General features: G+C 49.2%; 1 protein-coding gene across 1 annotated transcript in view; it reads left to right on the top strand.

Moving 5' to 3' along the window:
* Positions 1-16,741, top strand: part of JDP2 (Jun dimerization protein 2) — a 37,923-nt gene that overhangs the window by 4,584 nt on the left and 16,598 nt on the right. The window contains 1 exon segment of the mRNA XM_040641639.1: positions 4,818-5,041. Coding sequence (XP_040497573.1) covers positions 4,841-5,041 — 201 coding nt within the window. The 5' untranslated portion in view covers positions 4,818-4,840.

Genomic DNA, 16,741 nt, shown 5'->3' with positions numbered 1-16,741 from the left:
TGGCTCCCGATGCCAGCCCAGGCCAGCTGTTTGCCTGGCGGGGGGCTGGCCTTCTCAAAGAGGCCCAGCGCCTTTGGAGCCTCCCTTAAACTTTTATTTTTATGGACAGAGAGTTCATAATGTGGATCCTCACTTTCTCTTAACCTACCCCCCCTTTAATCTGTCTTTGCCATTCTAGATGAAGATGACAACTATTAGACACTAACAAGAAGAGCCCTATACATGCTTGACCGACCACAGCAAGACTGTTACTTATTTAAGATATTTCCATTCAAAAATTATATCTTACAGAATTACATACAGCAAACAAGAGAAGAAAATAAGAGGGGAAAACTACCTTTCCTTCTTTTGTCTGAAATGATTCTTCATCTTAGTATCTTCCAAGGGGACCCAGTATCTGGCTTTTCTTCTGCTTGTACAAGGCAGCGCCCCAAACTGTGTGCCTACGAGCCCCCGAGGAAGTCAGAACAGGGAGATACAGCTGACGGATCTTTGTTTTAGGTTCTTGCCTCTTGGACCCATCTGGTCCTTATCTTTTCCAAGCCCGCTTTTAGGGAGCTGCCTCAAACCTCCCAAAATCTTAGGCTCCGGAGCAGCTTAGGGTCCGCTATGACCTCCCAAATGCTTTCTGTCTTATTTGTGCCTTACTCGTCAGTCTCATCTCAGATCTGAGCATTACCCGGTTTTTCTTCATTGGCTAGTTTCCAAGTTGTTCCTGGTCAATATCCCAAATTGCCCACATCTTCTTGGATTCTGGGCCTGTCTCTGAGGTCAAGCCCCATTTGCCAGTTTTGGTCTTCTGCCAGCATATAGAGCTTGCTCTTTATTTATGCACCCCAGTTACTAATGGAGACATGGAGGGTGTTTATCTTCCTTTCCGACCTCCTGGGCCCTGAAGGGAAAAATCTCCGGGTTCTTCCCCTAAAGGTTTTAGCGTGTAGCTCTCCTTTTCCTCCCAAATTGTTTCCGGATGGAACAAGCAGTTGGGAGATGATTTCACCTCTTGTCATCTTTCCTATGTCTTCCTTGAAGTGGGTAAATTCCTCCTGGCTGTTATGGGTTCCCTGCCACTGTCCCCCTCCCCCATTTTTATAGATCCCTAAATCACATCAAATTGTTTTATTTTTCAAATCACCAAAGTTGCCTTTCAACCTTGGATCGTCAGCTGGCTCTTTCCAGTTAATGAGGACCTGGTTATGAAAGGCAGCCGCTCCAGCTCCTCCAGCTCCTGACCCCGCAACTTCCCCCAACTCCCGCCCCCCCAGCCCAGAGCCGTTTAGGATGACTTCGCACTGGTGAATGTCAGCTGTTGGGATTGTCCCCTAGGAATGGCATGTGTTAAGGACTTCGTGGTTTGTATCTGAGCAGTTAGGGGCGCCCTTGCTGGGCAGTGGGGGGGGGGGAGAGTTTTTGCTTCTATAGAGGAAAGCCTGGTGTCCGATCCTCTGAGTGAGGCCTGCCATTGGGATGGGTTCGCAGGGGAGTAGGAATGGCAAGAATTTATGGGGCTGCTGCTCCCAGGGGGTGGTTACCCCTCTCAGGGGTTCCACAGTAGCAAAGAATCCATTATATTTTGGGATCATTTGTTAGTGTCTCATTTATACCATCTGTATGAAAATAAACAGAAGCTGCAAGCAGAGCCTATCATTCCCGGAATAGAGCGGGGTCTGGCTTCCATCTTTCTGAGATGGTTTAGGCAGAGAAACATACAGAAGCCTCTGGAGTATTTTTCTTGGGGTCTACTGTGGGAACAAATAATCTGGAGGTGGATAACGAGCATCTAAACTCCCAGAGACAGACCCTTACCCCACTCACTGAATTTTGCTCTGCCATGAATTTTTTTTATCATTTGTTCATTCATTCATTTTTATCTATTTATTAATTCAACAAGTATTTGTTGATTACCCTTTCTGTGCCAGAAATGATGCTAGGCACTGGGGTTCCATGGGGCAGCAACCAGCCATGACTACTGCTTCCCCCTTGAAATCACCCCTACTCTTGCTGAGTGGCCACACGGCACCTTTTGCCCCATAGGAATTGGGCCTTACAGTGCAGGAAGGTTCTGGGGCTTCTGGCCGAGGAGGAGGTTTTGCTCTGTGTTTTTGCTTGGCTGCAGAGTGGAGGTGTGGTGCCCCCGGGAGGGGTTTGTGCCCAGCTGGAGCACCAAGCACAGAGCATTTCCCCCGCCTCCCATTGCCCATCCAGTTTGACTAGCTCAAGCATCCTTTTGTGGCCGGGCGGGGGCGGGGGGGGGGGGATATGTCACTGACTCCTTGTGGCAGGAGTTCAGGGCTGGCAGAGGGGATTTTGTAAGGTTTTCTCCTCTCCTGGCAAGGAGATGGGAATTTCCTTTGTCAGTTTGGCTCAGGTAGCCTGAAATCACTCCCCTCTGCCCGCCACGGGTCCACATGGCCCCTTTCTCATTCTCCCTGGAGGAGGCCCTGGGAAACATGCAGCTCATCCACTTGGTCCCAGAGCCACCTTCTGGTGTGGAAACCTGCAGCCGTGTCTGCATTGCAGGCCTGGCTCTGGAGGGTGGCGGGGTGCCTTCAGTGCCGTTCAGGTTTAGGGAGGGTCACCTTGACCCACCACATATGAGATGTGTCAGAGGCCACGTCCATGTCTACACTCCCACCCAGGCTACCATGGGGCTGTTCAGGGAACTTCCTAAACCTGGATGTGTGGAAGGCAGAGTGGAGGGTCCTCGGTGCAAGACCGTGACCCTCCGCCAGGGGCTAGTGTCTCAAAGTCCACCATGAAAACACCATTAATATCTGCATATGTATCTCTTGAACCCCAGGAGGGGAAACAGGGCAGGGTGAGAAAGCTTTGGTTCTAAAAACCAGGGACCGGGAGTCCATCCCTGGCTTCTCCTCTGTGTGACCTTGGGCAAGTCATTTCACCCCTCTGAGCTTTAATTTCCTCATGTGCAAAATGAGGATGTGGTTTAGATAAGCACAGGGCCTCCTCCAGCTCTAAGACTATGACTTGATGTGAATGAGTCTCAGATCCCTTTCTGAGATGGCTCGGGGGACACTAGGTGCTAAGGAGGGGCGAGGGGCCGGGTGTGGGAGGCCGAGCAGGTGGGGCACAGACATAGGGCCTGGGCTACCAAATGTGAACTTGGGTGCACAGCAGGGAGCTCTGTGCAAATGGCTTCATAGGCAGGTGCTGAGGGCGAAATGGCAGGTCCGCTGTCTACTCACATGCACTTTTCTTTAAGGAAAGTGATGTCCAGCGGTAGTCTTTGTGGTTCAAGGGTGCAAACCCCTCACATGGTTTTCCCCTCGGAGTGCCGAACCTATTGAGAAAGGGACACAGGGTTGGATGGGGAAGCAAATTTCATCTTTAAAAGAGAACAGAGATGGGGAACATGGTGCGTGCTTGTGGCGGGCCCCTCTCCTGCAGTCTAGACCTGGCAGCCTGGATGGGGACAGAGAGCTGTGGGTTACCGCTCAGAGCCATGCTGACGAGACCCTGAGGCAGTGAGCCCAAGACAGCATGGCCATATGAGAACATGAATTCTGCCCAGCAGGGAAGTGGGGTCCAATGGATGTCGCATCTCCCCTGTCTCACCAAATACAACCCTCTCCATGGGAAGAGACTGATGGCGATGGAAGGGTAGGACAGAGCTGCCCTAGAATTTCCCTAAATTCCCCTAGAATTCCCCTAAAACCTAGATAAAGGTTTTAATTTTATGGCCCTATGCAGAGAGGTGGGAAGGGAGAGAGACTGGATTCTAGGAGCAGCTTTGTACTAAAATGTGACTTTGCAAGGCTGTACACATCTGATCTCCGCACTCTCAGTGACTCCTGGCTCATAGGTGGTCAACAACTGGGTGGGTGGGTGGATGGATGGATTAGGATAGACACGAGCCCTCTAAGGTACCAGCTGAGTCTGGCTTTCTTGGCAGACATGGTTTCTTCACTGCCATCTGTGTCTTGAAATAACCATTTCTTATCCACAAGCTTCTTCCAGTAGAGAGAAGAAATAAGAATTCTCTGGTGTTGACCTAACTTCTGTCTTCTTTTATGCCTGAATCTGTCTTCCTTTGCACACCTTCTGGGTCTGGCAGAGCCAGAATATGTGTTTGCTTTGAGAATGAAGAGACCGGGAGGACTTTTCTGGTCCCCAGGCTCCGCTGGGAAAGCACATGCTAATGCATTTCATCTTTGCCTCCGCATCTTCCCCGTAGACGCCAGATGCGCGCGCGCGCACACACACACACACACACACACACACACTTACCTTGAACTTCGATTTACTTCATTTCGTATTCAGGGTGTCTTAACAACTATGCAGAACGGGATGTGTGATTTAAGGGGAGGCACCGCACCAGAGCAAAACCAGCTCCCTCTCAAACAGGTGCGAAGTTGCCTGAGATCCCACCGTTGTAACCTGTTTTCTTCGGAGGCAGCGGGTTGCAGTTTAAATCCTGGCTACTCCGGTTTTCACGGTGTACAATCTTGAGCAAGTTCTCTTTCTAAGCCTTGGCTTTTTCCTCTGTGTAATGGGTCTGACTCCGTCTTGTGGGGCTACTGGAAGGATTACTGCAGTGCCAAGCACATAGCAAATACCGAATGAGTGTGGCCTATGCTTGGGTTAAGCATTGCCTACAGGGCCAAGAATAACTTTGCTGGGAATTAATTGATCAGAGTTCTCCCCTATAACAGAATGGATGTAAGGGCAGGAAGAACAACTGGGCGGGGAAGGGGTTCAGGGGAACGTTAGTGAAAGAAAGGAAGAGCCCCTGGCAAGGCATGGAACCCCTTACGTGGCTGACGGCACGTGTCCTGATCTTCTCCCACCCACTCCAGGCTGGGCTGCCGCTACTCCTGCTATGATGCCTGGGCAGATTCCAGACCCTTCCGTGACTGCGGGCTCTCTGCCAGGGCTTGGCCCCCTGACCGGACTCCCCAGCTCGGCTCTGACTGCAGAGGAGCTGAAATACGCCGACATCCGCAACATTGGGGCCATGATCGCCCCCTTGCACTTCCTGGAGGTGAAACTGGGCAAGAGGCCCCAACCCGTGAAAAGTGAGGTGAGCAAGCCTTGTTCCTCTAGGTGGACTCCTAGGGTAGGACGCCTGCGTTACAGCCCCAGCTCTAGCCCCACATTCGCCGAGTGACCTAAGTGTTGCTGTTCTATGTGGGGTCTGAGGACCAGCAGAATCTATGTCCCCTTGCAGCATCTTGGGCCCCGCTCCAGAAACTTCTGCATCAGAATCTGCATTTTAACAGTCTCTCCCATTAAAGTTTGAGAAGCTCTGGGCTAGGGCAGGATGCTGAACCTGTGGTTCTTCCAGGGGCAGAGGAAGAGTGATTAATAATAACAGTAATGAATAATAAAATATTGGCAGTCTCTGGGCTGTTGGGAGGCTCAGGGGAGACCGTGGACACATGCACATGCTTTGGAAATTATACAAGAGAGCGCCAATCGTGGATTATCTTTAAAACTTACTATTGTGAGGCACATCGTTGCCTCTACCCCTCTTGGCCCCAGGCCAGAGCTGAAGGTAGGCACTGGGAGAAGGGTGGTGTGGCATCCCTTCCCCAGCAGCTGCCAGAGATGGGCAGGGCGGCGGTCACTCGCACCGTTTGCTTCAGGTGATGTTTGTAGAGGACCCGCAGGTGAAGCACTCCCTCCTCGGGGCCCTTGAGGCTGCAGCTCCCATGAGCCTTCCTTGCAGAGAGCAGCGTTTCCCTGGGGACTGGTGAGAAGCAGAAGTCCTCAGCGTGGGTGAGCCTCAGTGCTGTGCACACCCCCAGCCACTTCCCCAGGGGGGGCCGTTTGTCCAAAGACCTGCCCCGGTGAGGTCCCCAACAGGGCCATTTCTTCAGAGGCCTGACAGGAGAGCTGCCGACCTGGAAGGGAGAAGGAGCCAGTGGTGGGAGGTGGACAGGGGTGGGCGGGGAGGACGTGGGAAGCCGGTAAACATAGGTGCTTATTCGTAGGAAGAGGTGCCCCCCTCCCCCCCGATGTGGGTCCATCCTGCAGCGGGGAGCTCAGAGGGCTAGACATTCAGGAGAGAGGGACTCTTGAGTGGGGAAAGGTGTCTGGGTACTGCATTGGGTTATTACACAGCTACTGCTCTGCTCCCCCCACCCTCCGCCGCCCCAGTCCCCAGGAGTACCATCAAAATTGCAAAGAGGGGCTGCTGCGGGCTTGGTCAGGGGTGGCAAACTGGCCATTTGTGGGCTGGATCTGGCTCTCAGATGTGTTTTGTTTGGCCCGCACAGTGTTTTAAAAGAAACCTGAACCAACATGTCACCTGAAAATTTCAATCTTTGATTAAAAACTCAGGAGATCTGGTCACACTGTGCCCCGTTGTGGCCTGGCAACAGATATGTGGAATGGAGAGCTCCCACCTCACCTCTTCTCTCCCTCCAGTTTGCCACAGGCCCCCACACCTCCCTATTATCCTTGGTTTTGTTTACACTGTTGGTTTTGCTTTTGTTGCCATGAGCTGCCTTCATTGACCTTACCGGCTTGGCTCCCGCCGTAGACGTTTGCTCTGGAGACTCCTGGATGGGGAGCCTTGTAGGTGCCTATTAAAGACTGTTAAGTGTGAGATGAAAGTTGGCGGTAATTATATTCTTCTGAGTTGATTTGGTAAATCAGCTGTGCTGTTAATAGCACTTCCTGGCTTTTTTAGTGCTCTGTTTTCTTTATGGAGGGCCCTTGTCTTTGGTCTTTTGCTGTTCCCTTTCCCAGGCTTGTAACTTGAAAGCCTCCATTTCTGGGTCGTTCCACAGTATAATTGCCATTTAAAACCAGCCGCTGAGCAGTTTCACTGGGGCGCTGAGGCTGTGGGACCAACGAAGAGTCAGGTGCCTTGGTCAGGGGCTGGCCCAGTGGGGATTTGCCCCGGGGCTGAGTTACCACCTCTTCCCTTTCTGCAAAGGGCACAGGAGGAGCTTGCTTTTTCTTTGGAAAAGGGCTTTATTTGGGTTGGGTATTTTTACATTTCACAGCCTCCCCCAGATGGGTGGCATATGCCCTGTACCTGACAGTGACGTGCTGTCTTCACAGGCACCCACAAACGCGCACCATCCAGGCCGCGAAAATAACAAGCCTTTTTTAGGGTGTATTTGCATGTCCCCTCCCTCGCTGTCAGACTGCAGCGTCGTGGGGGCGAAGAGGCAGATGGAGCAGGGCAAACTGTGCTGGCGTGGAGTGAGGTCAGCCCTGCCCTGGGAACTGACCTCCAAATGCTTCCTAGGTCAGAGCTAAGATTGGAGGAGGGTCATTCTTAGAGCAACTGAAAACTAGAGGAGGTGGGGAGAGAAACTTGCAGCTGGAGAACCTTCTGTCCCGAAGATTTCTTTGCAGATGGCGAACTGCCTTTCCTGCCTTTGGAGGATTTCCACACTGGCATTTTAGGCTAAAGTTTCTTGAAGAAGAATAAGGTACTAGCTCACGACTATTAAGTAGTTAAGATGCATCGGACCCTCTGCTAAGTGCCGAACGTATGATCTTGCCGAGTCCTCATTACCCGATCCTGGTGATTGGGTTCTCCCCGTTTTAAAGAAGAGGAATTTGAGGTCCAGGGAGGAAGAGATCGAGTCAAGGAGGATCACACCGCTGGAGAGTGGCCAGGCTGGGGCTGTCTGGGGGCGCTGTGGCTGCTGCTGGGGTGGCGCCGTCTTGGTGGCACGGATACACGCAGCGGGCACAGGGCTCGGCACTCTTCGTGAAGTGTCTCATTGAACCCTTTGAAGTGATTGTTACCTTGGTGGGTTATGCCCACATGACGGGTGAACAAGACTTAGAGAGGTCCAGCCCAGCAGTCTGACTTCATAGAGCCAGAGCGTTAACCTTAGGCTGCGCTGCCCGCGCCCCCTGCCCACGGCTCTCTGCATCCTTACACACTTCTCATCAGCCCGCTGTCGGGCTGGGGAGGCCGGAGGAACCTGGTCCCAGAACACTCGATCATTTTGATGGCACGGCCCGGTTCGTGCTGAGCCCTGCACTTCTGCAGCCTCGCCGTCTCCCAGGCCCTGGAGAGAGAGAGCTGGCTGAGCTGCCCTATAGGCAGCTCTGTCCAAGCGGGTGGCAGGCGGTCCACCTTGCAGAGGCCAGCGGTCTCTTGGGCCGTGGCCAAACACACGAAGCAGTTTGGTAAAGGAAAGCTGGAGGAATTAAGTTCAACAACAGGTTTGAAAATGATAAAGTGCTTTGTGCTGCTGTTGTTATTATTATGTGGTTGACACTTCAACTGTTTTGGTGCCAAGAGCCTGGCTGCGGTCCATTGGTCCAGCAGATATTGCTAAGCAACTACTGTGTGCTCAGCCCTGTGCCAGGCACTGGGAACTGAACCATAAAGTAGACGAAGCCCCCTTCACTTGGAGCTGTGTGTCAGAGTTGGGGGCATCCAGAGATACAAATACGCAACGTGATATATGATGTAAAAGGTCAGGTAGTGGTCAGTATTGTGAAGACAAATTCAGCCGAGCAAGCAGATGGAGAGTGGCCAGAGGGCTCATCTGGATGGTTGGCTGGGGAATCTGGGGATGTCATATTTCTGGGGGATGGGATTTCTAGAGCCGATGCTTCCTCCTAGCCTCTTTGTTCTTCTTGCCTTTCCAATAGTCCTTTTCACGACAGTTGTGCTCTCTAGCTTTCTCCAGAGTTTTCCTTCCTTCACTTTTGTTTCTGTAGCCCCTTCCAGCCGGACTCTTCAACCAACCAGCCCCTATTGGCCTGAAGATCTTGGCCCTCCCCAGGGCATCTCCGAGTGGGCTGCTGTGGCCACACCCTGCCTCTGCTCCTGGAATGCATTTCCAGGACCGACAGCAGGGAGGCCAGAAGCCCCACCCTTGCACGCGTAGGGCACACACAGACAGACACAGACATACACCCTAGGCACTCACTTAACCTGCTAGATGGGACCCCTCACCCTCTGTGCCACTCTGCAGGGCTCTAGAGGACATTCAAGTTCAAGGGAGTTTGGACTGGGTGACCTTTTAGGAAAGAGACTGCAAACTGTCATTCCATGGGCAGGAGTCAGCCTACGGATGAATCTCATTTGGCCCGGACAGTGTGGTTTTCTTTCTTGCTTTCTTGCCTTTTTTTTTTTTTTTAATTGAATGAGTTGTTATATTTAAAAGCTAGGAAATGTGGATTTTCTGGCTCCTTAAAAAAAAAAAAAAAAAAGAAACCCAGAATATCTGGCTAGTCTAGACCAACACCCTTATGAGCACGAAGAAGCTGGAGCTGAGTAGCAAATCTTCACTCTATTAGCATGCACCCTTTAGTTTGCCACAGTCCCCACTACTCCCTGTTGCCTTCCACACAGCCTGCTTTTGCGTGTGCGTCCTGTGTGTAGGCCCCAAAGACAGGGATGACATCTTACATTTCCTTTTATTTCCACCAGATTGTGTGCAGTACCTTGCATAGTTTGTATGTTTGATACGTGCTTATTGGTTTAAACGTTAATTAGCTATGTCATCTTAGCAAGTCACTTAAACTTTCTGTCCCTTGATTTCCATGTCTCTCAGTTCTTATCTCCAAGCATTGTCCATTTGTTTTTCTATTCCTGGATTTAAGTGACTTTAGGCAGGGGAAAAAAAAAAAAAAAAAAGAACACCATGAACATCAAACCAACTCTTTCTAAAACTTAGTTAATCATCAAAACCGCTTGGAAAACTTTATAAATACAGATTTCCAGACCTGACCCTAGGTCCACAGACTCGGAAACTGAGAGAGCAGAGTCCAGGGAATCTGTGTATTCAGGAGGCTCAGAGGTTCCTCAGCTACCTTTGGGAAACTGACTTTCACTGGGCTCTTCTGATCCTTGTCAGGGAGCATTCCGAGGGCTTCACCTTGAGGAACCAGTGTGCGCATTCCATCATGGACTGCCTTTCCAGCACACATTCCACACGCTGACGGAGTCCGTGTGCTTGTCATCTTCAGCACCGAGAGACTTCGCCGTTTGTGGATTTCACACTGGTCAGTTCCCCACTTCTGCTGGGGCCCCAAAGAACAGTTAGGGGGTTTCACCTTTGATGAAGTGGGAATTTGAGTCCGGGGACCGTAGGGTGGTCTTGGAAGGTGTGCTCGTCCTTAGCCACAGGTGGTCGTCCCAGAGTTTGTTCACCAGAATGTTCGCCCATGTTTAGCCTGAGCATACAGAGTTGCCCCAAATCATCTGATGCGCTGGGTAAATGTTGGCGTAAGCACGCTTGTGTTTTTAGTGATTTAAAACATAAAGGCAGCCCACTGACATTTTTTAGCAAGCTTTGCATAATTGGTTTTTAATTTGTGGCTCTTTGAAATAGCATTGGCCTTCTTCCCCCTGACTCAGACACTTTTTCTGTCTCATACTTGTTTGGCAGAGAGATCCAATCTGTCCCTTCTTGGAACAGGAATCTCCCAGCTCATCTTTAAAATCCTGACTTTCCACTTTAGTTCCATCACTTTGTTAGCACATTGTCAAAAGCCGTTAGCTTTTTTTATTATCCTTTAATAGTTTTCATTTGAGGGAGAACGAGTGATGGCTAAAGGCCGCTCTGGATGTATTTAATGTTGGTCCCTGTGTTACTGAGTCCTGTGTGATGCAGGACCCTGAGCCTTCACAAGTGTTCTGACACTCTTGGTTCGCCACATAGGTTGGTTCCACCCACTGTCGCTCGAGGTCGGGGTCCCTTGGAGAGTTCGTGGTAGGGACATGGCCGGATCTGTGTGTCCTTAGAAATCAGACACCTCTGCAAAGTTCAGGGAGTCCTGTGCTGCCTTCTTCGATTCTGTCTCTTAAGGTGGGGATAGTATTAGTACCCACCCCTTAGTGCTGCTCTGATGAGCAAATGCCGAATGCAAGTAAAAGGGCTCACGTAATGCCTGGCACTCAGTAAGATACACAACTAATCTGAGATAGGAATGTGCTTCACTTTTCCAATGTGTTAATTATGCCAGTTAGTTTTTACTATTGATTCAAACACTGTTCCTTGGGCTTTCATTTCCTTGAGGGTATTTTGCCCTTGGGCGTGGTGAGTGGCCTGAATGTGTGGAGGTCCCAGGTGTCATGGGAGCAGGGCACCATCCCGGCTTCCTAACCAGAGGGGCTGCTTTCGGGGCCTGGGAAGAGCTCCGGACTCCGGCTCAAGCTTCTGGGTTCAGAGGCTGGCTCCTTCACTCACTCCCTGTACGACCTTGGACAGGTCAGCTGTCTTGCTGACCACCCGTTTCTTCATCTATAAAACGAGGAAACTCACACTCACCGAGTTGCATCATGAAGATTAATTGAGGCACTGGGTAAGGAGATGACCTTGACTCCAGCACACTATGATTGTAAATTGCCTCTTCTAGGGGCTGCGGCCCATGTGCAGTGAATCACACCACACGTTCTGACAGCACTGGCCTTTCCAGTGTGTTGCATCTTTGACCTGGATTTCAGGGAAGCGAGCAGATCTTCCTGTTGCTGGTCGTTCGTGCAGGTTCAATGCAGCCAATTTTAGTTACCATCGCAAACTGTAAATGAGAAGGCCCTTCGACCCTCCGTTTTCCCCTCAGCTGCTTCGTGTGACCCCTTATCTTGTTTCCTGTGGTGTTAAGGTCATTGCTGGATTCCCGTGAACACCCATTAGTTTTTTAGCAGCCGTACAAAGTGGCCTCTTCTGTCAATGCTGGCCGTCTTTCTTTGGTGTCCCCAGGTCCACTAGCAGCATGGACTCAGAGTTGGGAAACCGGGCCATCTCACTGGTGAGCTCTTCTGGCTGAACGAGTCTGGAGCCAGCCAAGCCGCTCTCCCTTCTACCGTGCCCCAAGGCACAAGACCACTGGGCCTGAGGTTGGCGCTCTGAGACCTGGGACTTACAGGCAGATTTGGGCAGGCTGCGGAGGTGCTGGGAGTCCCGTCACGGGCTTCCTCTGGGTTTAGCGTCCCCTTGAGGCTGTGCACTTCCTGCCCTATGCTGGGGCTCACTGTGCTCTGCTCTGTGGCTGGGGCTGCAGGCTTCCCCTTTACTAAGCACAGTGCCAGCTGAGTGTTCTGGATGGCAAACTCCCACACAGTTTGCTTCCATAGCCCTTCTTCCTGTCCCTCCCTCCAGCCACCGCTAATAAAAAAAAAAACTTGGCTCTTTGGAAGCATTGTAGCAAAGCAGGACTGTTGCATTGGAGCAGTTTGGCTCTGGAGAGGTTACTAGGCATTTGAGCTTCAGTTTCTGCCTTGTAAAAATGGGGGAGACAGACCCTTATCTCACACCATATACAAAAATTAACTCAAAATGGATCCAAGACTTAATATGAGCTAAAACTATAAAACTCTTAGAAGGAAACAGCCATTAATCTTTGTGAGCTTGGCTTAGGAAATGATTTCTTAGATAGGACACCAAACCACAAGCAACAAAATAAAAAATAGATACATTTGACATCATCAAAATTAAAAACTTCTGTGCTTCAAGGGACACAGAGTAAAAAGCCCACAGAATGAGAGCAAATTGTTGCACATTATATGTCTGATAAGGGGCTTGTATATAGAATATGTAAAGAGCTATTACAATTCAATAATAAAAATGGGGACTGCACATTTCTCCAGAGAAGATTTATGAATGGCTAATAAGCACATGGAAAGATGCTCGACACCATTAGCCATCAAAGAAATACAAATCAAAACCACTGAGATACCACTTCACATCCACTAGGATGACTGTAATAAAAAAGAAGAATTGTAACAAATGTTAGTGACGATGTGGAGAAGTCGTAATCCTCACACACTGCTGGTGGGAATGTGAAACGGTGCAACCACTTCAGAAAACAGTCTTCAAAAGACTAATTCCTCTCCTAGATCTATACCCAATAGAAGGAAGCAGATGTCCACACAAAAGCTTGTACATGAATGTTCATAGCAGAATTATTCATAATATCTCAAAAGTGGAAACAACTCAAATGTCCATAAATTGATGAATGGATACATAAAATATGATATAGCCATACCTTGGACTATTACTTGTTCATAAAAAGGAATAAAATACTGATACTTGCTACAACATGGATGAACCTTGAAAACAATTGTGTTTAGTGAAAGAAGCCAGTCACAAAGAACCACATGCTGCAGGATTTCAGTGACAGGAAATGTCCAGAATAGGCAAATCCATAGAGACAGGAAGGAGAACCATCCCTCGTGCCTGGGGCTGGGGGAGATGGGAGAGGTGGGGGGGGGCGCAGTAAGGGGCGTGGGGTTTCTTTTGGAGTTAATGAAAATGCTCTAAGATTTATTGTGGTGATAGTCTCGCAACTTCGTGAATAGACCAAAAGCCACTGAATTGTGTACTTTAAGAGGCAAATTGGTGAATTTTATCTCAATAAAGCTGTTTTTAAAATGAGGGAGAATAATATCTAGGTAACATAGGGTGTAGGGAGGATTCAAAGGCATAATCGTGTAAATCACCTGGCATGTATCAGTGCTGCAGAATTAGTAGCTGTAGTGATAAAACCCCTTCTTACGCTAACAACAGCAGTGAAAAAGCCAGGATCTGGTTAGGGGCATTTTCTTCTCTTTCCTATTTATTGCTAGAGGCCATCCAGAAGCAATGAGAGCAATCTGGCAGGATTTTGTATGGAACTTGGGAGGAAATATGGAGTAATCCTGGCTACTCATTAGAGTCCCCTGGAGAGTGTTTAAAAAAATATTGACGTGGAGCCCAGAGATTCTGATTCAATTGGTCTGGGTGGGGCCGGCAGGTGGTTCTAGCCTGTGGCCGTTGGATGAAACCTCTGGTACAATATAAACCGGCCCAGGTCTTTGAAGGAGTGAGGACATCTGGGTTCAGGATAGAAAGCTCATGTGAGCAATGCACTTTATAGTTTGCAAACTGCTTTTGTAGACATTATCTCTTTTGATCTGTTTAACAGCCGTACAGCAGGTAGGTGTTACTAGAGCCATTCGTTGTGAGAGAACTGAGATTTTGAGAGGTTAAGTCATTTTTAAAGCATAATTTTATTCTGTGTGGTTTTTAAAATTTATTATTTATTTATTTATTCATTTATCTATTTATTTTAAAGATTTTATTTATTTATTTGACAGAGACAGCCAGCGAGAGAGGGAACACAAGCAGGGGGAGTGGGAGAGGAAGAAGCAGGCTCCTAGTGGAGAAGCCTGATGTGGGGCTCCATCCTAGAACGCTGGGATCACGCCCTGAGCCAAAGGCAGACGCTTAACGACTGCGCCACCCAGGCGCCCCTGTGTAGTTTTTTTTAAAGCAAGATCCCCGCTCATGCTCATACCTATTAGTTATCAAGCCTACCACGCTGGGGAGCACTGCCAGGGCGCTGCCTGGTGCCAGGTTAATCTATTTTGTGTAGACTTCAGAACAGCTTTTTCTGCTACTCCTTAACTAATGAGAGTGCAGGGCGAGCTGGTAAAATGTTATTTACCTATGTCCATATTCACACACATGCCACTTGTAGTTACTGATCTGTGTGTGCAAGGGAACATGAGATGGGAATAATTTGAATCCTGAGGCTGTCAGAAACCCGCAGCTGTTCCCCATAACCTCTGAGCAAAAGGCTTTACATCAGTCACAACACACCTTATTGTTCTCGTTGAATGACTGTAATAAGTGTATGATACAATGTAAGCCCCTTAATAAAATACCGCCTATATCTGTTTAGTATAGTGTGGTATCATTTGAGCAAGAGACTTCTGCTCCCGAAACCAATCTGAAATCCACTGGCTTACATTGGCGCTACTGAAAGTGAGGTGTGCCGTGACACCAGCATCTGGGAGCTCCTGTTCAAAGTTCTTGGGAATCTCACCCCGAGCTAGAGGGTGGAGTCCCGAAATCAGGGATGAAACAAGCCCTCCAGCGCATTCTGATGCTCTCTGCTGGTTTAGATGACCCTAATGTCCCTTCCAGCTCTGACTGGCAATGATTCTCTCTGAGAATGCCTACGAGGGTCTAAGACCGTGTTTTTCTCCAAAGCAGTCTCAAACTTCCTGGAGGGACCTGCACACCATCAGCTGTCCGTTAATGTGTGTAAGGCAAGGTTGCCATCTGAGCCAGCAAACATTTCCAAACCAGTTATTTCCAGGTATTGAGAACCTCCCTACTGCCAGCATCCACACCCTAAGGGACTTCCCAATTAATGAAGCAGCTGAGCTTGTCAATGGGTCGGCTCCTTTATAGTTTTAAAAGGGAGGATCAGATAAGCTGTTGATCAGCTGTAGCTGGCTGGAGTTCTCAGCTGCTCTGGTCTGAGAACTTGGAGCTGGGGGGGGGGGCTCTCCACCTCCACCCCCACCTCCCCTCCACCTGCCTGGGTACTGTGAAGCCCTTCTTCCTTCCCCATCTCTCAACTTCTATTGCATTCATTTCATTACATATATCAGTCATGATGAAACCCTTCCATCCTCCAGGCCAGGTACCCCTGCTTGTGAATTTATCTGGCCGCGTCACCTGGGTGGGATTTTATTAGCCAGAGTTCAGTACCCACAAAATAGAGGTCGCCTGTTCTGCTCAGTGATTTGTCTGTTATCTGTGCCTTATGCCTGAAAGAAATTGGCTGAAATCCGTGTTTTAGCTGCACACCCTGCATACAGATGAAACCGAACTGCATTGGTGGAGAATAATTAAGCCAAGGACCTTGTTTTTCACCTTCATGATGAAAGACAAATGACTTCCAAGGCTTTAATAGGATGATGGCACTTGAAATGTTCTTCTACTTTGGCCAACTCGGGACTTTCAGAACAGCCCTGTTCATGAATATTCTTTGCAACAACTGCATTTTCATTTAATTGTAGGTAGTCATTTCGCAGGAGCTCTTGTCTGTGTTTTTTTGGTTGTCTTTTTTTTTTTCTTTTTTTGCCCCAGTATAATCAAGGCATATTACACTGCTGTTGTTAAAGAATCGGTTTCAACTGTATTATTAACTCTTTTTGAGAAAATTGATTTTCCCTGCCAGATATATTCTGCTTCTTACCAGTCTTTTGGGGGTGGGGAGAGTCTTGCGGGGGCCACTATTTCTCTCCCTTTCTCGTCTTTTGAATCGAATGTCAATTGGGCAAGAAACTTGATTGCCTAGTGGGAAACCAAACCTCACCAAACCATAAATATGAAACAGGCCCGAAATAGACAGACATATTTCAACAAAAGCCATCATTCTTCAAATAGCTCTTCTCCAGCAAAAGGATTTATCGGCAATCATCAGCTCCTTTCTCTTCAATGCTAGGCTTTCTGTCCCGGCCAAGGTGATTTTTCCTGTGTCTCCTGGCCTCTAGCTCCCTTTTGCTGGAACAGCGTTTGCTCTTTCCTCCCCAGGACCATCCACAAATGGGTGTCACCCTGCCCAGCTGGCTTTTTCAGGCTTTGTTCCAAACACAATGCTGTCTTTTCTTAGCAGTGGAAACGGGCTGTTCTCCACCGTTTTCTGAGAGAATGGCCCTTCCCTATTCTGCTCATATAAACCAGCCCTCGGCAGCCTATTGTTTTATGGGTTCTCTTAACCCAGAAGAAGGTTCTTACTGAGGACAGGGGGCTGGGAGGGCCAAGGTCAGGGGGATGCTTTGTCTTGCTGAGATGGGAGGAGACAGAGAAGTCGTTCAGTTCGGGGAGATTCCCTGCTGTGGGCTCTGATGCCCAACAGTGGCAGCAGCGTCAGGCTTTCAGTACAGAAAGAAAGTGTTCCCTGTCTCTAGAAGGTGTTCCAGGAAGCGGTGCTGTTCGGGTTCTGTCACTGTCCGACAGGGGACAGAGGCAGACTTCCTCTCCTCCTTTGAACTTGAGCTTGCTGGCCTGTGGAT

The sequence above is a fragment of the Ursus maritimus genome, unplaced genomic scaffold, assembly GCF_017311325.1.
Source record: "Ursus maritimus isolate PB19 unplaced genomic scaffold, ASM1731132v1 scaffold_25, whole genome shotgun sequence".
NCBI classification, from domain to species: Eukaryota; Metazoa; Chordata; class Mammalia; order Carnivora; family Ursidae; genus Ursus; species Ursus maritimus.
The sequence above is the reverse complement of the archived record's forward strand: the minus strand, read 5'-3'. Positions and strand labels throughout refer to the sequence as shown.